The sequence below is a fragment of the Panulirus ornatus genome, chromosome 15 (genome assembly GCF_036320965.1).
Source record: "Panulirus ornatus isolate Po-2019 chromosome 15, ASM3632096v1, whole genome shotgun sequence".
Taxonomy (NCBI): Eukaryota; Metazoa; Arthropoda; class Malacostraca; order Decapoda; family Palinuridae; genus Panulirus; species Panulirus ornatus.
In genome coordinates, this window is record NC_092238.1 from 7,243,899 (window position 1) to 7,267,976 (window position 24,078).

Below are 24,078 nucleotides of genomic sequence, written 5' to 3' on the forward strand. Positions count from 1 at the left end.
TCCCACGGGTTTGTGACCATTATACGAGTTAAATCAGACGAGTCAATCTCAATGTAAATCGTTACATGGAGATTATCGAAGCCGTTGATAATTCTAAATACCCGTATCAGATCATCTCTTACCGTTCTCTTTTCTAAACTAAATGGATTTAAGTTTAGTCGGCTGATATAGGACTTGTTTCTCAGTCCGGAAATCATCTCGGTAGCATTCTATCTCTGTGTCTTTCTTCAAGTAGGGTGACCAAAATTGAACACACTATTCAAGATGGGGACGCACGAGTGACTAGCAAAACAGTAAGGATAATTTCCCTACCTATAACCTCAAGCATTTTTTTCGCCTTTTTAACTGCCTCTGTGCACTCTTTCCTTGGTTTTGGATCACCAGAGAGTATAGTGCCCAGGTCCTTTTCCTCATTTATCTCTTGCACTTCAATAGATTTCATACTGTAGCCTACCTTTTCATTGTTACTACCGACGTGTAAACTTTGCACTTATCAACATTAGAATTATTTTGCCACCTGTGAGCCCAGTCCATCAATTTGTCCGTTTGAAGCTGCCACTGTACAATTTCTGTCGTGGATATATTTCCCCAGCTTAGTACAGTCTGCGAATTTCGATAGCTTACAGTGCAGCCCCTTATCAAAATCATTAACACGTTTGAGAGAGAGAGAACCGGTCCGGAGACATCGTTGATCATCATACATGTTTTTATGTCATGAAAGAAATAAAGCAACTTTGTCAGACTTGAACTATTTCGTCGAAATCAGTCTTATCCCGAATGATGGCTTCCGTAAGTTTGCCAACAACAGACTTACTGGACGATAATTTCCTGGCAGTGATTCATTATTTCTTTTAAAAAATGAGTGATACATTAGCAAGTTTCCTCTGGAACTTTCCCCCTTAGCAGGTGATTTATTGAAGAGTAGTCAAGGGTTTAACACTTAGTTTTCTCTTCCATTGTCCTGGGATAAAACTTCTCTAGACCTGCTGTTTTTATTTTTCATTTCACTTAGTGCTGATACTGTATCTTCAGCTCATATATCCATGTGTTGCAAAATTATTTCCTCTACATTGCAAATGGATTCCAGTTGTAAATGCAGCAGCGAAAATTCACTTTAAATTTTCATGATTTTATTGTCGTGAACCAAAGCACCGTTTTCAGTTATTATTGGACCAGTTGACTAAGTGATGATTATGATTCTCTTGTTTCTAACATACCCATAAAACTCCGCGTCTCTTTTGCTAATTTCAGCAATATACGGTTCATACTGGCGTTCTACTTTGCCGTATGTCTCATTAGTTCTTTCTACGCATACTTACATAATTTGCTCTATCAAGCTGGTTAATGGTTTCAGAGCTTCTTGTGTGCTGCTTTATTAGACAACAGACTCTTCTTTATGTCATCGTTCCACCATTTTGGCTTTGCATTGGAAAACGACCGTCTACTACGCACTGGCGCAAATGTACCCGCCCTGCTTTAAACGTATTACTCAAGCTTTCTTAAGCTACGTCCATATCGCTTTCATTCATGATATCATCCCAAGTTTGCCTGTTAATGGTGCAAAAATATTTGAAATTTGCATGTCTAATTTTTTTTTTTTTTTTTTGCGCTTATCAACTAGCATTACAAACAATGTTGAAAGTTAACTCTTAAAGTAATTAGACGGTGATCATTTGTATCAAACTTTTCTCGGACTTCAACATTAGAACTAAATGTAATATATTCGCGCGTAGGTTTATCAGCTAATTGTATTAAGGCACTATCAAAGAGATTTAGGTATAGCTTACACCCTTACAGTGGTCGAATCGTTTTCATTGCTAATTTCTTCCACCTGATCATATAGTCTTGTCTACCTCAGGTGTCTGTGTCTGTGCTAGTGGCCTATAAACCAATCCTAATGTTAATTTCATTTGAAACTTTGATTTATACAAAAATGAAGTCTTTTGTAAACAGCTACAACATTTTCAGCACAGGATTTGGATAAGCTTCAACAAAGAGTAAGACACCATCGCCTACTTTTTTTCCCATGTCACTCTGTTGAATATACTGTACCCCAGAACGAGTGAATTCTGGGAGGAATTCTCTGATTCTAATACCTGAACATATTCTGTTAAGAGTTCGTACAAATGTAAGAAGCATATTAGGTGTGATAATTTATACTAGGATTTTTTTTAGTTTATTTGTCACTCATTTATTTCTTTAGTTTTGAACTAGGATGAATTGGCATAGTTATCTGTAGGATTTTTAGGAGTTTATGTGCTCATTTATATTTTTAGTTTTGAATTACTATACGTTTCAGCGGCGGACAAACGCTGGTTTTCACAGGTTTCTGCTAAACGAATGGTTGTATCACTATGATATTTCAGCACACTATCCTTAACACCCGAGCCTAATTTATGGCTGATATACCACATTGCTATATGTGCTATGTGAGGAGTTTACAGAGTCATATTAAGCTTACGCCAGTCATCATATCGAAGGCGTTACAGAGAATTGGACGAGTGTGGGGTACTCGTCTAACCCTCCCTCAGCACCTCGAACACCCCAAGACCACCCCCCCCCCCCCAAAAAAAAAAAAATATCGCAGTATCTCCCTCCACATTTCCGTCTTCATCCCAATATTTACACCATCCATTGTCTATATTTGATTTTGTCGTATTCTAATTACGTACATAAACAATAGGTATGACAGTATGTATATACGTATCATACATTAGTAATGATATGTAATACAGTTATTGAGTGTGGACGTGAAGACCAGAGTGCGTCAAACGACCATGAAAGCAACAGGTAATCCCGTTGTTAATAACCGACGTGTCGACGGCGACCAGAAGGATGAAGTCAGTTTTGGTTTTGGACAACCAAATGAAACCGTTTATGGGTACTTCATGTGTTCTCTACGTTTTTAAATGAAATATATGCCTTAATATAATATCCACAGTCCCCCCATATCCCCTCCCCCTCTCTGAGGTATGGGGTACCCCCATCCCAAGGCTACAACTCTAGCGACTACCGAGGCGCGGTCATCAGCAACAATGTTGTCCTTCTGCCCCCGTGGATGCAAGACAGCGTTTGTTCTTCGTCTTGTCATGTTGTACAAACGTGAATGCACCCGCGGCAGAACGTACATAAGTTTGAATAGGTGCCTAGACAATATATTCTGGTTCGAGCGTACATTATTACGTTTATATACATATGAAATATGAAAGTAAAGCAGACTGTATTGTGTCGCAATGTCATATTAATTATCACAGTGAGGTGAGACGAAATGTGTAAACAACATTAATTTTTATGCACACGGGCCTTACGAGCGAGTTGCGCACATCGTGGGCATGGCTGTGTCAAGAGTGAGGGGCATAGTCAACACCACCACCACAGCCTTCCCTTCCACACCGGCACCACCACCACCACCTACATCGGCTGTTTGTGATAACTTTACTGTCGGTGCAGTACGGCGCCACATCCACAAAAAGTTTTCGGAAAACTATTTAACCCTGAGAGTCATATCAGCCGACCTGAAAACATATGGTATCCTCCCGGAGGATACCTCTGACACAACAGTTTGGCAGATCCTACACACCATGGGATTTCAATACAGACTGTCACAAGCGAAAGATGTATGTAAGGAGGAAATCGCTGGACGTTGTGTGTCGTCGGATTGACGCTCTCCGTGCTCTACAGCGCCACCGAGAGGAGGGAAGGAAGGTGGTTTATGTGGATGAGACGTGGTTTACCACCAGGATGGGCCATAGTAGGGAGTGGGTAGATACCACACAGGCTCCAAGCAACACCACGTACAGTCGTCAGGTACCACCTGGTGAAGGGGAGCGATTTGTAGTGGTCGCAGGTGGCACGGACGAAGGCTTTGTTGACGGCTCATACCTGTGCTACCCAACCAAGACCAACCAGGGTGATTATCATGGAGAAATGAATACCGAACTGTTCCTGCTATGGCTAACAACGCAGCTCCTTCCGTCACTGCTAGAGCCATCGGTACTTGTGCTAGACAATGCACCATACCACAACCAGCTGACGGAGGAGAGTCGATGCCCTACCACAGCCACCAGGAAGGCGGACCTAATCAGGTGGCTGGAGCAGCGCAAGATTTCCATCCCACCTGCTGCCACTTGCCCTGAGCTGCTGGTCCTCTGCCAGCAGAACCATCCACAGCCCCAGTATAAGATCCACAACACCATCCGTATGTGGGGCCACAAGGTCATACGGTTGCCACCTGGCCACCCCGAGCTCAACGCCATCGAGCAAGTATGGGGATTTATGGAGCGTCATGTGCGCTCCACACTCCAGCGGTTTACCCGGACGGACCTAAAGGCAAGATTGGAAGAAGCCAGGAAATTGGTACACAACGACGTGTGGGCGGGAGCTGTTCAACACTCCCATAAATTTGAAGAAGAATACTGGAGAACTGACAACATACACGAGGGAGTCGAACCCGTTATTATTAACATCGCCAATGATGATGAAGACGATGACGTTTTCTTTGATAGTGATTACGAATAAATTTGGTTTTCTCATGTTGTCATCATTCTATTCCTACAGTATTGTATATATATATATATATATATATATATATATATATATATATATATATATATATGTATGTATAGAGGGCGAAAATATATGCAGATTATAATTTCGTGATAATATAGATATGAAGGAGACCAGTCAACAAACTGACAGTATATTAACTGGACCAGATTAACAGTTTATGGTGGGTAGGTACACAGCATGTACTGATAACAGCAATAACATTTCCTAGAAGGTCCAGACCACAGGTAATGGCAGTACATCGTGTTCACTTGGTTGAACATAAGGAATGTAAAATCGACCTTCTACATACTACATGTATGTAAATATGCTGTTGCACAGTAATTATCAATGTGAAATACGTCTTGCGTCTATGGAATTGTACCATACTGCTAGTTAATAATCATACCTATGCATATACACCTACATAACATTCTATCATAATTATATACTAAAGTTATGGGAAAATAGGGAGGGACACAAGGTTGGGTGATGAGGAGTTAGGGGGAGAAGAGGAGGGATAACGAGGGCGAGAAGGGGGGAATTGGGAGGGTTTGCACAATTTCCTTCGAAAGCGTCAATATGACTACTGGGCTTTATATTATTTTTCACGAGTAAACTCCTCACATAACACATATAGCAATGTGGTATGTCAGCCATACATTTGGCCCGGGTGTTAAAGGCAGTGTGCTGAAATATCATAATGATACAATGAATCGTTTACGAGATATTTGCGAAAAACAGCGTTTGTCTGCCGCGCCGCTGAAACGTATAGTAGGGTAAATTAGCATAGTTATCTGTAATGACATTAATTCTCACTGATTGCATGTATTTTTCATCTTAGATACCTGGTATTTCGTGACTCCATTTCCGACTGAGAACAAATGCCGAATGTAAGTATTCAGTCCTGGAATAGATTTGTCCTCATTTGGTTAAGCATCCGTCTAGACTCATCACTGTACACAGAAACTCTTAGCTACAAGTGCGCTCAAAAAGCTATTTCCATTCACAGAATTCTGTGGCAACTTTGCATGTGGCTGTACATGATCTTCACTGTGATGTGGAAGACGATCATCGTCAGATGAACTTTACCAAAGGACAGTTCTACTTGCGCAATCGCGGCGACATCGTCTTGGAAGAAGCTGGTGCCCTTCATGATCTGCGCATAAACAACTACTGTGTTACCCACCTCCTGGATGAGCATGGAGCCCTTACCTGGATGATGAAGGCGTGTATCCCTCCGCCCTCTGTACCCACCTGCTGCCCGCCAGGTCAGGCCCTAAAGGAAGGTGTATGTCGTCCTGCCCGCACCCCAGACTTGCTCACGCCTTCCATCTCGACTGCCCCTTTTAAAGACAGTATAGACTGGCCAGTTATCAGAAATCATTACAACCCAATCAGTTGTACCAATGAGCCCCTGAAATCATTAGCAGTCTTCAACCATGAATCTCATTTGATTGCACTTCCAACAGGTCTTTTACATGTCTGGCCGGCAACAGAAAAAAGGACTCGAAAATACACGTATCCTCCTAAATTTTGTGTGGACGCGAAGATGAATTATGTTGGATCTGTGGAGTACACTGTCAACTTCTGTTACTCTGACCCAGAAGAGCGTCACCGTAAGATATGTAATGACAGCATATGTGTTCGCAAATGCTGTGACTTAGGGGAAGTAATGGACACTTTTCTATATAAATGTGTTGCCTCTGATAATGCAACCTTTGAGCCACCCTTCTCGGCCACACCTCCTCAGTATAAGACGGTGACGGGGTATCCATTATGTAATCCATTCTTGTTAATGGAAGATATCTCCATCAATGAGAATGGTTATTTACTGTCCAATGGTAGATCCTTCCCTGCACGTGACTACTGCGTTGATAAATTTTCTGATAACAAAGGCACGGTGGCAGACAAAAGTCTAGTTTGTCCACTAAAACAGTCAGCTTGGGATGAAGCTCGTTACATAGTGTTCCCGATTTGTTACGTCATCTCCCTCGTCTTCTCGTTCCTGACGGTGTTGTGTTACTGCCTGGTGCCAGCGATGCTGCAAAATGGTGGCTGGTACCAACTGTGTTACGTCCTTTCTCTCGTAATAGCATACGGCTCAGCCTTCATTCAGCTTCGGTTCAGCAAAGCGTTGGATGCATCCCTTTGTATTGTAATGGGTAAGTATTTATTTTTTTTTTTCTTTTTGATATATTGGTATGTTTAGGAATAAACCAATTGCATCGCAGAATATTCGGGTGTAGGAATATGATGTTCTTTATTCTCTAGCCGATAATACTTAGGCAAGCAAGACTGTTCTTGGTGGTGGTTTTTCTGCATTGAAAGACAAAAAATATTGTGCCTTTGCTTGAGGGATGAATTTTATTACATGCGAATTTGATGTGCTTTGTAAGAGTGGAGTTATATGGTTGTGAGGCATGGGCGATAAATAGGGTTGTGCGGAGGAGGGTGGTCATGTTGGAAATGAGATGTTCGAGGAAAATATGTGGTGTGAGGTGGTTTGATCGAGTAAGTAATGAAAGGGTAAGAGAGATGTGTGATGATAAAAAGAGTGTGGTTGAGCGAGCAGAAGAGGGTGTATTGAAGTGGTTTGGTCACATGGAGAGAATGAGTGAGGAAAGATTGACAAAAAGGATATATGTGTCAGAGGTGGAGGGAACGAGAAGTGGGAGACCAAATTGGAGGTGAAAGGATGGAGTGAAAAAAGATTTTGAGCGATCGGAGCCTGAACATACAGGAGGGTAAAAGGCGTGTAAGGAATTGAGTGAATTAGAACGATGTGGTATACCATGGTCGACGTGCTGTCAGTGGATTGAACCAGGGCATGTGAAGCATCTGGGGTAAACCATGGTAGGTTTTGTGGGGCTTGGATGTGGAAAGGGAGCTGTGGTATCGATGCATTACACATGACAGCTAGAGTTTGAGTGTGGACGAATGTCGCCTTTGTTGTCCTCTTCTAGCGCTACCTCGCGGGGGGAGGAGGGTGTCATTTCATGTGTGGCGGGGTGGCGGCGGAAATACATGAAGGCAGCATGTATGAATATGTGCATGCTTATATAGGTATGTCTACGTTGAAATTTATGGATCTGGAGAAGGCATATGATAGAGTTGATAGAGATGCTATGTGGAAGGTATTAAGAATATATGGCGTGGGAGGCAAGTTCTTAGAAGCAGTGAAAAGTTTTTATCGAGGATGTATGGCATGTGTACGTGTAGGAAGAGAGGAAAGTGATTGGTTCTCAGTGAATGTAGGTTTGCGGCAGGGGTGTGTGATGTCTCCATGGTTGTTTAATTTGTTTATGGATGGGGTTGTTAGGGAGGTGAATGCAAGAGTTTTGGAAAGAGGGGCAAGTATGCAGTCTGTTGTGGATGAGAGAGCTTGGGAAGTGAGTCAGTTGTTGTTCGCTGATGATACAGTGCTGGTGGCTGATTCATGTGAGAAACTGCAGAGGCTGGAGACTGAGTTTGGTAAAGTGTGTGAAAGAAGAAAGCTGAGAGTAAATGTGAATAGTAGCAAGGTTATTAGGTACAGTAGGGTTGAGGGTCAAGTCAATTGGGAGGTAAGTTTGAATGGAGAAAAACTGGAGGAAGTGAAGTGTTTTAGATATCTGGGAGTGGATTTGGCAGCAGATGGAACCATGGAAGCGGAAGTGAATCATAGGGTGGGGGAGGGGGCGAAAATTCTTGGAGTGTTGAAGAATGTGTGTAAGTCGAGAACATTATCTTGGAAAGCAAAAATGGGTATGTTTGAAGGAATAGTGGTTCCAACAATGTTATATGGTTGCGAGGCGTGGGCTATGGATAGAGTTGTGCGCAGGAGGGTGGATGTACTGGATATGAGATGTTTGAGGACAATATGTGGTGTGAGGTGGTTTGATCGGGTAAGTAATAATAGGGTAAGAGAGATGTGTGGTAATGAAAAGAGTGTGGTTGAGAGAGCAGAAGAGGGTGTTTTGAAATGGTTTGGTCACATGGAGAGAATGAGTGAGGAAAGATTGACCAAGAGGATATATGTGTCAGAGGTGGAGGGAACGAGGAGAAGTGGGAGACCAAATTGGAGGTGGAAAGATGGAGTGAAAAAGATTTTGAGTGATCAGGGCCTGAACATGCAGGAGGGTGAAAGGCGTGCAAGGAATAGAGTGAATTGGAACGATGTGGTGTACCGGGGTTGACGTGCTGTCAATGAATTGAATCAGGGCATGTGAAGTGTCTGGGGTAAACCATGGAAAGTTCTGTGGGGCCTGGATGTGGATAGGGAGCTGTGGTTTCGGTGCATTATTACATGACAGCTAGAGACTGAGTGTGAACGAATGTGGCCTTTGTTGTCTTTTCCTAGCGCTACCTTGCACACATGAGGGGGGAGGGGGTTGTAATTTCATGTGTGGCAGGGTGGCAATGGGAATGAATAAAGGCAGACAGTATGAATTATGTACATGTGTATATATGTATATGTCTGTGTGTGTATATATATGTATAAGTTGAGATGTATAGATATGTATATTTGTGTGTGTGAACGTGTATGTTTATACATGTGTATGTGGGTGGGTTGGGCCATTCTTTCGTCTGTTTCCTTGCGCTACCTCGCTAACGCAGGAGACAGCGACAAAGCAAAATAATAATAATAGTAATAAAAACGTTGAAATGTATAGGTATGTATATGTGCATGTGTGGGCGTTTAAGTATATACATTTGTCTCTGGGTGGGTTGGGCCATTCTTTCGTCTGTTTCCTTGCACTACCTCGCTAATGTGGGAGACAGCAACAAAGTATAATAAATAAGTGAAATATAAAATATATTTATATATTTTTTTCTTTTTAATGCTATTCACCATTTCCCGCGTTAACGAGGTAGCGTTAAGAACAGAGGACTGAGCCTTTAAGGGAATGTTATTATACTTTGTCGCTAGGAAAGGACAAAAGGCCACGTCCGTTCACACTCAGTCTCTAGCTGTCATGTATAATGCACCGAAACCACAGCTCCCTTTCCACATCCAGACCCCACAAAACTTTTCATGGTTTACCATAGATGCTTCACATGCCCTGGTTCAATCCATTGACAGCACATCAAACCCGGTATACCACATCGTTCCAACTCACTCTATTCCTTGTACGCCTTTCACCCTCCTATATGATCAGGCCCCAATCGCTCAAAATCTTTTTCACTCCATCCTTCCACCTGCACTTTGGTCTCCCACTTCTCCTTCTTCCCTCCCCACCTTTGACACATATAACCTCTTTGTCAATCTTTCCTCACTCATTCTCTCCATGAGACCAAACCATTTCAAAACACCCTCTTCTGCTCTCTCAACCACATTCTTTTTATTACCACACATCTCTCTTACCCTTATATGACTTACTCGATCATACCACCTCACACCACATATTGTCCTCATACATTTCATTTCCAACACATCCACCCCCCTCCACACAACCCTATCTATAGCCCATGCCTTGCAACCATATAACTTTGTTGGAACCACTATTCTTTCAAACACCCATATTTGCTCTCCAAGATAACATTCTCACCTTCCACACATTCTTCTACGCTCCCAGAACCTTCGCCCCCTCCCCAACCCTGTGACTAATGCAAAGTCCACTCCCAGATATCTAAAACACTTCACTTCCTCCAGTTTTTCTCCATTCAAACTTATCTCCTAATTTACTTGTCCCTCAACCCTACTGAACCTAATAACTTTGCTCTTATTCACATTTACCCTCAACTTTCTTCTCTCACACACTTTACCAAACTTAATCACCAACTTTGCAGTTTCTCACCCAAATCAGCCACTAGCGCTGTATCATAAGCATACTTTCCCCTCTTCTCAAAATTCTTACATTCACCTCCCTAACCACCCCATCCATAAACAAATTTAAACAAACATGGAGATATCAAGCACCCCTACCACAAACAAAAATTCACTGTTGTAAATGGAAATGGTGAAGACTTTTAGATTTATGTGCTGAAAAGGGACTGGTGATTGGGAATACCTGGTTTAAAAAGAGAGATATATGCTTATGTAAGTAGAAGAGATGGCCAGAAAGCATTATTGGATTGTGTGTTAATTGATAGGCAGGCGAGAGAGACTTTTGGATGTTAATGTGCTGAGAGGTGCAACTGGAGGGATGTCTGATCATTATCTTGTGGAGGTGAAGGTGAAATTTTTTAGAGGTTTTCAGAAAATAAGAGAGAATGTTGGGGTGAAGAGAGTGGAGAGAGTAAGTGAGCTTGGGAAGGAGACTTGTGTGAGGAAGTACCAGGAGAGACTGAGAACAGAATGGAAAAAAGTGAGAACAAAGGACATAAGGGGAGTGGGGGAAGAATGGAATGTAATTAGGGGAGCAGTGATGGCTTCTGCAAAAGATGCTTGTGGCATGAGAAGCATGGGAGGTGGGCAGATTAGAAAGGGTAATGAGTGGTGGGATGAAGAAGTAAGATCATTAGTGAAAGAGAAGACAGAGGCATTTGGATGATTTTTGCAGGGAAATAATGCAAATGACTGGGAGATGTATAAAAGAAAGAGGTAGGAGGTCAAGAGAAAGGTGCAAGAGGCGAAAAAGAGGGCAAGTGAGAGTTGGGGTGAGAGAGTATCATTAAATTTTAGGGAGAATAAAAAGATGTTTTGGAAGGAGGTAAATAAAGTATGTAAGATAAGGGAACAAATGGGAACATGAGTGAAGGGGGTTAATGAGGAGGTGATAACAAGTAGTGGTGATGCAAGAAGGAGACGGAGTGAGTATTTTGAAGGTTTGTTGAATGTGTTTGATGATAGAGTGGCAGATATAGGGTGTTTTTGGTCGAGGTGGTGTGCAGAGTGAGAGGGTTAGGGAGAATAATTTGCTAAACAGAGCTTTGGGGAATATGAAAGTCGGCAAGGCAGTGGGTTTGGATGGTATTGCAGTGGAATTTATTAAAAAAGGGGGTGACTGTATTGTTGACTGGTTGGTAAGGTTATTTCATGTATGTATGATTCATGGTGAGGTGCCTGAGGACTGGCAGAATGCTTGCATAGTGCCATTGTACAAAGGCAAAGGGGATGAGAGTGAGTGCTCAAATTACAGAGGTATAAGTTTGTTGAGTATTCCTGGGAAATTATATGGGAGGGTATTGAATGAGAGGGTGAAGGCATGTACAGAGCATCAGATTGGGGAAGAGTAGTGTGGTTTCAGAAGTGGTAGAGGATGTGTGGATCAGATGTTTGCTTTGAAAAATGTATGTGAGAAATACTTAGAAAAGCAAATGGATTTGTATGTAGCATTTATGGATCTGGAGAAGGCATATGATAGATTTGATAGAGATTCTCTGTGGAAGATATTAAGAATATATGATGTGGGAGGTAAATTGTTAGAAGCAGTGAAAAGTTTTTATCGAGGATGTAAGGCTTGTGTACGTGTAGGAAGAGAGGAAAGTGATTGGTTCTCAGTGAATGTAGGTTTGCGGTAGGGGTGTGTGATGTCTCCATGGTTGTTTAATTTGTTTGTGGATGGGGTTGTTAGGGAGGTGAATGCAAGAGTTTTGGAAAGAGGGGCAAGTATGCAGTCTGTTGTGGATGAGAGAGCTTGGGAAGTGAGTCAGTTGTTGTTCGCTGATGATACAGTGCTGGTGGCTGATTCATGTGAGAAACTGCAGAAGCTGGTGACTGAGTTTGGTAAAGTGTGTGAAAGAAGAAAGCTGAGATTAAATGCGAGTAAGAGCAAGGTTATTAGGTACAGTACTGTTGAGGGTCAAGTCAATATGGAGGTAAGTTTGAATGGAGAAAAACTGGAGGAAGTGAAGTGTTTTAGATATCTGGGAGTGGATCTGGCAGCGGATGGAACCGGAAGTGGAAGTGAATCATAGGGCGAAAGTTCTGGAAGTGTTGAAAAATGTGTGGAAGTCGAGAACATTATTTTGGAAACAAAAATGGGTATGTTTGAAGGAATAGTGGTTCCAACAATGTTATATGGTTGTGAGGCGTGGGCTATGGATAGAGTTGTGCGCAGGAGGGTGGATGTGCTGGAAATGAGATGTTTGAGGACAATATGTGGTGTGAGGTGGTTTGATTGAGTAAGTAATAATAGGGTAAGAGAGATGTGTGGTAATGAAAAGAGTGTGGTTGAGAGAGCAGATGAGGGTGTTTTGAAATGGTTTGGTCACATGGAGAGAATGAGTGAGGAAAGATTGACCAAGAGGATATATGTGTCAGAGGTGGAGGGAATGAGGAGAAGTGGGAGACCAAATTGGAGGTGAAAGGATGGAGTGAAAAAGATTTTGAATGGTCAGGGCCTGAACATGCAGGAGGTTGAAAGGCGTGCAAGGAATAGAGTGAATTGGAACGGTGTGGTATACCGGGGTCGACGTGCTGTCAATGGATTGAACCAGGGCATGTGAAGTGTCTGGGGTAAATCATGGAAAGTTCTGTGGGGCCTTAATGTGGATAGGGAGCTGTAGTTTCGGTGCATTATTATATGACAGCCAGAGACTGAGTGTGAACAAATGTGGCCTCTGTTGTCTTTTCCTAGTGCTACCTCGCACACATGAGGGGTGAGGGGGTTGTAATTTCATGTGTGGTGGGGTGTCGATGGGAATGAATAAAGGCAGACAGTATGAATTATGTACATGTGTATATATGTATATGTCTGTGTGTGTATATATATATATGTATATGTTGAGATGTATAGGTATGTATATTTGCGTGTGTGGACGTGTATATTTATACATGTGTATGTGGGTGGGTTGGGCCATTCATTCATCTGTTTCCTTGCACTACCTTGCTAATGTGGGAGACAGCACCAAAATATAATAATATATTTTATTTATTTATTTTGCTTTGTCGCTGTCTCCCGCGCCTGCGAGGTAGCGCAAGGAAACAGACTAAAGAAATGGCCCAACCCACCCCCACACACATGCAAACACACCCGTCCACACATGCAAACGTACACACCCACACATCCCAACGTACACACAGATATACCCACGCAGACACATACATATACACACATGCACACAATTCACACTGTCTGCCCCTTCTCACCCCCATCGCCACCACGCCACACACGGAATAACATCCCCCTCCACCCTCATGTGCGCGAGGCAGCGCCAGGAAAAGACAACAAAGGCCCCATTCGCACACACTCAATCTCCAGCTGTCATGCAATAATGCCCGAAACCACAGCTCCCTTTCCACATCCAGGCCCCACACAACTTTCCATGGTTTACCCCAGACGCTTCACATGCCCTGATTCAATCCATTGACAGCACGTCGACCCCGGTATACCACATCGATCCAATTCACTCTATTCCTTGCCCGCCTTTCACCCTGCTGCATGTTCAGGCCCCAATCACTCAAAATCTTTTTCACTCTATCTTTCCACCTGCAATTTGGTCTCCCACTTATCCTCGTTCCCTCCACCTCCGACACATATATCCTCTTGGTCAATCTTTCCTCACTCATTCTCTCCATGTGCCCAAACCATTTCAAAACACCCTCTTCTGCTCTCTCAACCACGCTCTTTTTATTTCCACACATCTCTCTTACCCATACATTACTTACTCGATCAAACCACCTCACACCACATATTGTCCTCAAACATTTCATTTCCAGCACATCCACCCTCCTGCGCACAACTCTATCCATAGTCCACATCTCGCAACCATACAACATTGTTGGAACCACTATTCCTTCAAACATAGCCATTTTTGCTTTCGGAGATAATGTTCTCGACTTCCACACATTCTTCAAGGCTCCCAGGATTTTCGCCCCCTCCCCCACCCTATGATTCACTTCTACTTCCATTGTTCCATCCTCTGCCAAATCCACTCCCAGATATCTAAAACACTTTACTTCCTCCAGTTTTTCTCCATTCAAACTTACCTCCCAATTGACTGGTCCCTCAACACTACTGTACCTAATAACCTTGCTCTTATTCACGTGTACTCTCAGCTTTCTTCTTTCACACACTTTACCAAACTCAGTCACCAGCTTCTGCAGTTTCTGCCACCAGCGCTGTATCATCAGCGAACAACAGCTGACTCACTTCCCAAGCTCTCTCATCCCCAACAGACTGCATACTTGCCTCTCTTTCCAAAACTCTTGCATTGACCTCCCTAACAACCCCATCCAGTGGTAGAAGATGTGTGGATCAGGTGTTTGCTTTGAAGAATGTATGTGAGAAATACTTAGAAAAGCAAATGGATTTGTATGTAGCATTTATGGATCTGGAGAAGGCATATGATAGAGTTGATAGTGATGCTCTGTGGAAGGTACTAAGAATATATGGTGTGGGAGGCAAGTTGTTAGAAGCAGTGAAAAGTTTTTATCGAGGATGTAAGGCTTGTGTACGTGTAGGAAGAGAGGAAAGTGATTGGTTCTCAGTGAATTTAGGTTTGTGGCAGGGGTGTGTGATGTCTCCATGGTTGTTTAATTTAATTTAAGTATAATAAATAAGTCAATTGGGAGGAAGTAAAGTGTTTTAGATATCTGGGAGTGGATCTGGCAGCGGATGGAACCATGGAAGCGGAAGTGAATCATAGGGTGGGGGAGGGGGCGAAAATCCTGGGAGCCTTGAGGAATGTGTGGAAGTCGAGAACATTATCTCGGAGAGCAAAAATGGGTATGTTTGAAGGAATAATGGTTCCAACAATGTTGTATGGTTGCGAGGCGTGGGCTATGGATAGAGTTGTGCGCAGGAAGGTGGATGTGCTGGAAATGAGATGTTTGAGGACAATGTGTGGTGTGAGGTGGTTTGATCGAGTAAGTTATGTAAGGGTAAGAGAGATGTGTGGAAATAAAAAGAGCATGGTTGAGAGAGCAGAAGAGGGTGTTTTGAAATGGTTTGGGCACATGGAGAGAATGAGTGAGGAAAAATTGACCAAGAGGATATATGTGTCGGAGGTGGAGGGAACGAAAAGAAGTGGGAGACCAAATTGGAAGTAGAAAGATGGAGTGAAAAAGATTTTGTGTGATCGGGGCCTGAACATGCAGGAGGGTGAAAGGCGGGCAAGGAATAAAGTGAATTGGATTTATGTGGTATACCGGGGTTGACGTGCTGTCAGGGGATTGAATCAGGGCATGTGAAGCGTCTGGGGTAAACCATGGAAAATTGTGTGGGGCCTGGATGTGGAAAGGGAGCTGTGGTTTCGGGCATTATTGCATGACAGCTAGAGACTGAGTGTGAACGAATGGGGCCTTTGTTGTCTTTTCTTAGTGCTACCTCGCACACATGAGGGGGGAGGGGGATGGTATTCCATGTGTGGCGAGGTGGCGATGGGAATGAATAAAGGCAGACAGTGTGAATTGTGTGCATGGGTATATATGTATGTGTCTGTGTGTGTATATATATGTGTACATTGAGATGTATAGGTATGTATATTTGCGTGTGTGGATGTGTATGTATATACATTGTGTATGGGGGTGGGTTGGGCCATTTCTTTCGTCTGTTTCCTTGCGCTACCTCGCAGACGCGGGAGACAGCGACAAAGCAAAATAAATAAATAAATAAATAATGAATAAGTAAAATATAAAATATATTTATATATTTTTTTCTTTTTAATGCTATTCACCATTTCCCACGTTAACGAGGTAGCGTTAAGAACAGAGGATTGAGCCTTTAAGGGAATATTATTATACTTTGTTGCTAGAAAAGGACAAAAGGCCACATCCGTTCACACTCAGTCTCTAGCTGTCATGTATAATGCACCGAAACCACAGCTCCCTTTCCACATCCAGGCCCCACAAAACTTTTCATGGTTTACCCCAGACGCTTCACATGCCCTTGTTCAATCCATTGACAGCACATCGAACCTGGTATACCACATCGTTCCAACTCACTCTATTCCTTGTACGCCTTTCACCCTCCTATATGATCAGGCCCCAATCGCTCAAAATCTTTTTCACTCCATCCTTCCACCTGCAATTTGGTCTCCCACTTCTCCTTCCCTCCCCACCTTTGACACATATAACCTCATTGTCAATCTTTCCTCACTCATTCTCTCCATGTGACCAAACTAATTCAAAACACCCTCTTCTGCTCTCTCAACCACATTCTTTTTATTACCACACATCTCTCTTACCCTTTTATGACTTACTTGATCATACCACCTCACACCACATATTGTCCTCATACATTTCATTTCCAACACATCCACCTCCCTCCGCACAACCCTATCTATATAACTGTTGGAACCACTATTCTTTCAAACACCCATTTTTGCTCTCCAAGATAACATTCTCACCTTCCACACATTCTTCTACGCTCCCAGAACCTTCGCCCCCTCCCCAACCCTGTTACTAATGCTAAGTCCACTCCCAGATATCTAAAACACTTCACTTCCTCCAGTTTTTCTCCATTCAAACTTATCTCCTAATTTACTTGTCCCTCAACCCTACTGAACCTAATAACTTTGCTCTTATTCACATTTACCCTCAACTTTCGTCTTTCACACACTTTACCAAACTCAGTCACCAACTTCTGCAGTCTCTCACCCGAATCAGCCACTAGCGCTGTATCATAAGCATACTTTTCCCTCTTCACAAAATTCTTGCATTCACCTCCCTAACCACCCTATCCATAAACAAATTTAAACAAACATGGAGACATCAAGCACCCCTGCCACAAACAAAAATTCACTGTTGTAAATGGAAATGGTGAAGACCTTTTAGATTTATGTGCTGAAAAAGGACTGGTGATTGGGAATACCTGGTTTGAGAAGAGATATACATAAGTATACGTATGTAAGTAGGAGAGATGGCCAGAGAGCGTTATTGGATTGCGTGTTAATTGATAGGCACGCGAGAGACTTTTGGATGTTAATGAGCTGAGAGGTGCAACTGGAGGGATGTCTGATCATTATCTTGTGGAGGTAATGGTGAAGATTTGTAGAGGTTTTCAGAAAAGAAGAGAGAATGTTGGGGTGAAGAGAGTGGAGAGAGTAAGTGAGCTTGGGAAGGAGACTTGTGTGAGGAAGTACCAGGAGAGACTGAGAACAGAATGGAAAAAAGTGAGAACAAAGGACATAAGGGGAGTAGGGGAGGAATGGAATGTATTTAGGGGAGCAGTGATGGCTTGTGCAAAAGATGCTTGTGGCATGAGAAGCATGGGAGGTGGGCAGATTAGAAAGGGTAGTGAGTGGTGGGATGAAGAAGTAAGATCATTAGTGAAAGAGAAGACAGAGGCATTTGGATGATTTTTGCAGGGAAATAATGCAAATGGCAGGGAGATGTATAAAAGAAAGAGGTAGGAGGTCAAAGGGAAAGGTGCGAGGCGAAAAAGAGGGCAAGTGAGAGTTGGGGTGAGAGAGTATCGTTAAATTTTAGGGAGAATAAAAAGATGTTTTGGAAGGAGGTAAATAAAGTATGTAAGACAAGGGAACAAATGGGAACATCAGTGAAGGGGGCTAATGGGGAGGTGATAACAAGTAGTGGTGATGCGAGAAGGAGATGGAGTGAGTATTTTGAAGGTTTGTTGAATGTGTTTGATGATAGAGTGGCAGATATAGGGTGTTTTTGGTCGAGGTGGTGTGCAGAGTGAGAGGGTTAGGGAGAATAATTTGCTAAACAGAGCTTTGGGGAATATGAAAGTCGGCAAGGCAGTGGGTTTGGATGGTATTGCAGTAGAATTTATTAAAAAAGGGGGTGACTGTATTGTTGACTGGTTGGTAAGGTTATTTCATGTATGTATGATTCATGGTGAGATGCCTGAGGACTGGCAGAATGCTTGCATAGTGCCATTGTACAAAGGCAAAGGGGATGAGAGTGAGTGCTCAAATTACAGAGATATAAGTTTGTTGAGCATTTCTGGGAAATTATATGGGGGGGGGCATTGATTGAGAGGGTGAAGGCATGTACAGAGCCTCAGATTGGGGAAGAGTGGTGTGGTTTCAGAAGTGGTAGAGGATGTGTGGATCAGGTGTTTGCTTTGAAAAATGTATTTGAGAAATACTTAGAAAAGCAAATGGTTTTGTATGTAGCATTTATGGATCTGGAGAAGGCATATGATAGAGTTGATAGAGATGCTCTGTGGAAGGTATTAAGAATATATGGTTTGGGAGGAAAGTTGTTAGAAGCAGTGAAAAGTTTTTATCGAGGATGTAAGGCATGTGTACGTGTAGGAAGAGAGGAAAGTGATTGGTTCTCGGTGAATGTAGGTTTGCGGCAGGGGTGTGTGATGTCTCCATGGTTGTTTAATTTGTTTATGGATGGGGTTGTTAGGGAGGTAAATGCAAGAGTTTTGGAAAGAGGGGCAAGTATGAAGTCTGTTGGGGATGAGAGAGCTTGGGAAGTGAGTCAGTTGTTGTTCGCTGATGATACAGTGCTGGTGGCTGATTCATGTGAGAAACTGCAGAAGCTGGTGACTGAGTTTGGTAAAGTGTGTGGAAGAAGAAAGTTAAGAGTAAATGTGAATAAGAGCAAGGTTATTAGGTACAGTAGGGTTGAGGGTCAAGTCAATTGGGAGGTGAGTTTGAATGGAGAAAAACTGGAGGAAGTGAAGTGTTTTAGATATCTGGGAGTGGATCTGGCAGCGGATGGAACCATGGAAGCGGAAGTGGATCATAGGGTGGGGGAGGGGGCGAAAATTCTGGGGGCCTTGAAGAATGTGTGGAAGTCGAGAACATTATCTCGGAAAGCAAAAATGGGTATGTTTGAAGGAATAGTGGTTCCAACAATGTTGTATGGTTGCGAGGCGTGGGCTATGGATAGAGTTGTGCGCAGGAGGATGGATGTGCTGGAAATGAGATGTTTGAGGACAATGTGTGGTGTGAGGTGGTTTGATCGAGTGAGTAACGTAAGGGTAAGAGAGATGTGTGGAAATAAAAAGAGCGTGGTTGAGAGAGCAGAAGAGGGTGTTTTGAAGTGGTTTGGGCACATGGAGAGAATGAGTGAGGAAAGATTGACCAAGAGGATATATGTGTCGGAGGTGGAGGGAACGAGGAGAAGAGGGAGACCAAATTGGAGGTGGAAAGATGGAGTGAAAAAGATTTTGTGTGATCGGGGCCTGAACATGCAGGAGGGTGAAAGGAGGGCAAGGAATAGAGTGAATTGGAGCGATGTGGTATACCGGGGTTGACGTGCTGTCAGTGGATTGAATCAAGGCATGTGAAGCGTCTGGGGTAAACCATGGAAAGTTGTGTAGGTATGTATATTTGCGTGTGTGGACGTATGTATATACATGTGTATGGGGGGGGGGGTTGGGCCATTTCTTTTCGTCTGTTTCCTTGCGCTACCTCGCAAACGCGGGAGACAGCGACAAAGTATAATATAAAATATAATAATATATATATATATATATATATATATATATATATATATATATATATATATATATATATATATATATACACACATAGTTGCATCTTCTTTCTAGCGTTAGCGAGGTTGCACCAAAAACAGACAGATAGGCTGCATTCCTTCACATCCATTCTCAAGCTGTCATGTCAAAAGCACCGAAACCAAAGCCCCCTGTCCACAAGCAGGACTAAGCGACGTTTCCATCCTTTTCCCGGCTGCTTTACATGCCCTGTTTCAGTCCCTTGACAGAACGTCGACTACTGTAAATCACATCACTCAAATTCACCCCGTGCACGACTTTCACCCTCCTTTATGTTGAAGCCCTGTTCTCTCAAAATCTTTCTCACTCCTTCCTGTCATATCCAGTTGGGTCTTCCCTTCTTTTTGTCCCCTTCCACCTCTGACACATATATCTTCTTTGTCAACCTCTCCTCACCCATTCTCTCCATATGTCCAAGCCGTATCAGCATACCCTATTCAGCTATCTCAACCGCATTCGTCTTGTTACCATGCCTCACTCTTACCCTTTTAATATTCGATCAGACCCCCTCAAATTACATATTGTTCTCAAACATTTCTATTCCTAAACATCCTCCCTTCCTTGCACAACCTAATCTATATGTAAGACCATGTCTCATATCCATACAATGTCGTTGGAACTACTTTACCTGCAAACGAACCCATTTTTGCTCTCTGTAAGGAAGGGGAGAAAGAATTCAAAATATCCCTGTTCCTTGCTTCAAGATCCAGGTCTCAAACACCTATGGAGTTCAAGTTACTCCGTGTTATATACCTTTTTCTCGCACCTGTAGTCTTAACTTTCATCTGAGATGGCCATGACTTAAGCATGCTTTTGCCTGTCATGTTGACCACTTAAAGAAATAAAGAAAAGATAATGTAATTAAGATTAACACAGTAATTTTTAACATAGCAGCTATACTTCATTTCTGTCAAAAAATGTGTGACAAACCTCTAATGTCTTTTATTTCTTTGTCTCTCTAGGTCTTGTCATGCAGTTTGGCTTCCTTGCCACTTTCTTCTGGCTTAGTGTGTTATGTTTTGAAAGTTGGAGAACTATGAGGTTAGTAGTACTGCCTGTCTCTTCCCTCTTGTAAGTAAATTTCTCATATAATCTCACTTGTGATTTAACTTTTTCTTGAAGCACAATGTAATGGAGAGAGCTTTTCCAGTATGACACTTATGACTCGGTAAAATGTTAATGTATTTTGTGTTAGAATTTGTTTAGTATTGTTTCCTGTCATTGTAAAGTGAAGCTTTCCCAGATGTGTTTAGTGAGCTTGACAACCTCTTGTATGTATTATTCCACTGTGAGTAACTGTGCCCACCAGTATCTTCACAGGATGTAAATGTGAAATTTTACCCCTGAGCGTTGGCACAAGTTTATAATTTAGTACAGGAACTGCTAATAAGCAACAAGGCGTTATACACCATCAACTGAGATATATTTCAAAAAGAAGATGGAGGTGAGGGTGCTTTTCTTTGTAAAATTTACTCCTAAAGGGGCTGGACCTTCCAAATTCTCTTAACCTTGAACAGTTAACTGCAGCTTTAAAATTCAGTATCAATGGTATGGGTACAGGAATGAAAGGGAAATTACCATTATGAGTTTAATTATGATCTATTAGTGAGTAGGTAGGTAAAGCCATACTTTTTGTTGGTTTTCAGTAATCTTCAAAAAGGTTATCAGATATACTTCACAGTAATCTGATGTACATTTACATCTGGCATGTTTTCCTTATGTACAATTTTGATTTGATAATTATCATCTCTGTCTAGACCATTGGTTCCCAACTTCTTTCAACCTGTTAATCAACTTCTTTCAACCTATTAATCAGGTTAACTAGTCATTACTTTTGGTTACAAGTCTCCAAAGTTTAAAGAAGAAACACCTAACTTCAGGGTATTCAAACATTTAAAACGGGAAAACTACTCAAAGTTATATCTTGTATTTTCATAGCACTCATGTGTCATCATGAAGCTTTAGCAGGAAAACAAAGCAAAAGGAAGCTGCACATAATGACAAAGATATTTCATCATACTGTTAAGTTTGAATGAGTTGAAACACTCAAGATTTAAAAAAAATAATTGAATTCATCTGATTGTCAAAAAATAAAGCTGAAAGAATCTCTGTGCATTTATTCAGATCATTGGTAAGGCTGGGACATCTTTTTTTATTGCTAAACAGATGATTCTCAGTACTAGAACATGCAGACCTCATCCATGGTGTTCAGTCACTTCCATTCTCCTTGGCATGTCAGTCTTGATGGTGAAAAACTCTAGAAAAATAACCTTTTACATCTGTATGAGGCTGAAAAACTTTTAATTGCCTTTGATGCCAGAGCTGGATACTCCTTGCAAATTTGCATCAAAAACTTGATTGGTTTAGTGTTGCCAAATTCAGCTTTGAGAGTGGTGTCCTCACTCTAGGGGTAGAATTCAGTTTTTGGTGTGATGTTATCATCAGGCAGAATATCATCTACCAGAGGGAAAGTTCTTAATATCCAAAAAATATTTTCTTCTGTATCTCAGAAACGATATAACTTGTTTCAAGAATGCAGTTTTCATCATATAAAAGGTAATTACTGTTCAAAGTCTCCGACTGCACAACCATATCTGGAAACAATCTGATGTTGCCAACAAATGCTCTGTATTCATATAGCTGTAGTTTTTTTCTCTGTCTCTTTTTTTTCAGAAAGAGAAAACCATCCTCTTTATCTTAAGCCTTGAAGCTGTTAGTCAGGTTAACATGAAGTGGTAAGTTGAGAGATTATCCCACTAAAAAAAATCTGAAAGACAGGTGAGTTTCAATGTGAACTGGATGTTTTGCATCTGTGTTGGGAAACAATTTTTCCCCCTTTGCTAGGTGGTTTCCTTAAAGTAATTGGATTCCTTCAAGTTCAAAAGATGATTTTTCCATGCGTATATACATATATACACATGTACATGCTCATACTTGCTTGCCTTCATCCATTTCTGGCACTACCCTGCCCCACAGGAAACAGCAGTGCTACCCCCTGCTTCAGTGAGGCAGCTTCAGGACAACAGACAAAAAAGGCCACATTCTTTCACAATCAGTCACAATCAGTCTCTAGGTGTCATGTGTAATGCACCGAAACCACAGCTCCCTGTCCACATCCAGGCCCCACAGACCTTTCCATATTTACCCCAGATGTTTCACCTGCCCTGGTTCAGTCCATTGACAACACGTTGACCCTGGTATGCTACATCATTCCAGTTCACTCTATTCCTTGTGCGCCTCTCACCCTCCTGTATGTTCAGGCCCAGATCGCTCAAAATCTTTTTCACTCCATTCTCCCACTTCTTGTTCCCTCCACCTCTGACACTTATATCCTCTTTGTCAATCTTTCCTCACTCATTCTCTCTGCATGTCCAAACCATTTCAACACACCATCTTCTGCTCTCTCAACCACCCTCTTCTTATTTCCATGCATCTCTCTTACCCTTTCATTACTCAATCATACCACCTCACACCACATATTGTCCTCAAACATTTCATTTCCAACACATCCTCCCTCCTCTGTACAACCCTGTCTATAGCCCATGCCTCGCAACCATATAGTATTGTTGGAACTACTATTCCTTCAAACATACCCATTTTTGCTCTCCGAGATAATGTCCTCTTCATCGCTCCCAGAACCTTTGCCCCCTCCCCCTGTGACTCACTTCTGTTTCCATGGTTCCATTCACTGCTAAGTCCACTCCTTGATATCTAAAACTCTTCACTTCCTCCAATTTTTCTCCATTCAAATTTACATCCCAATTAGCTTGTCCCTCAACCCTACTGAACCTGATACTAATAACCTTGGTCTTATTCACATTTACTCTCATCTTTTTTCTTTCACACTTTTTTCAAAACTCAGTCACTAACTTGTACAGTTTCTCACTCAAATCAGCCACCAGCGCTGTATCATCAGTGAACAACAACTGACTCACTTCCCAGGCCTTCTTGTCCCCAACAGACTGCATACTCCCCCCTCTCTCCAAAACCCTTGCATTTACCTCCCTAACCACCCCATCCATAAACAAATTAAACAACCTTAGGGACATCTCACTTTGAAATGAAGTCAGTCATGACAACTTTACACCTGAGTATGTTCCTCTCTTCACATACCTAAAGAATTATCATGTACCATTAACAACTTGCCCCTTCAAAAATGTGAAAGTATCCTCAAAGAGATAATGTCAACCCAAAGGCTAGAGGCCACTGTTTGAGATTTTATAAT

General features: G+C 42.2%; 2 protein-coding genes and 1 pseudogene across 2 annotated transcripts in view; 2 read left to right on the plus strand and 1 right to left on the minus strand.

Moving 5' to 3' along the window:
* LOC139753718 (zinc finger CCHC-type and RNA-binding motif-containing protein 1-like) overlaps window positions 1-24,078 on the minus strand; it is a 95,501-nt gene that overhangs the window by 11,477 nt on the left and 59,946 nt on the right. The window lies entirely within an intron of this gene.
* The window catches only part of LOC139753716 (probable G-protein coupled receptor Mth-like 1), a 37,626-nt gene that overhangs the window by 2,939 nt on the left and 10,609 nt on the right, over window positions 1-24,078 (plus strand). Inside the window, exons 2-3 of the mRNA XM_071670452.1 lie at window positions 5,558-6,710; window positions 20,816-20,894. Of these exons, the coding sequence (XP_071526553.1) occupies window positions 5,558-6,710; window positions 20,816-20,894 (1,232 nt within the window). The remainder of the gene's footprint in view (window positions 1-5,557; window positions 6,711-20,815; window positions 20,895-24,078) is intronic.
* Window positions 3,476-5,544, plus strand: LOC139753717 (uncharacterized; annotated as a pseudogene).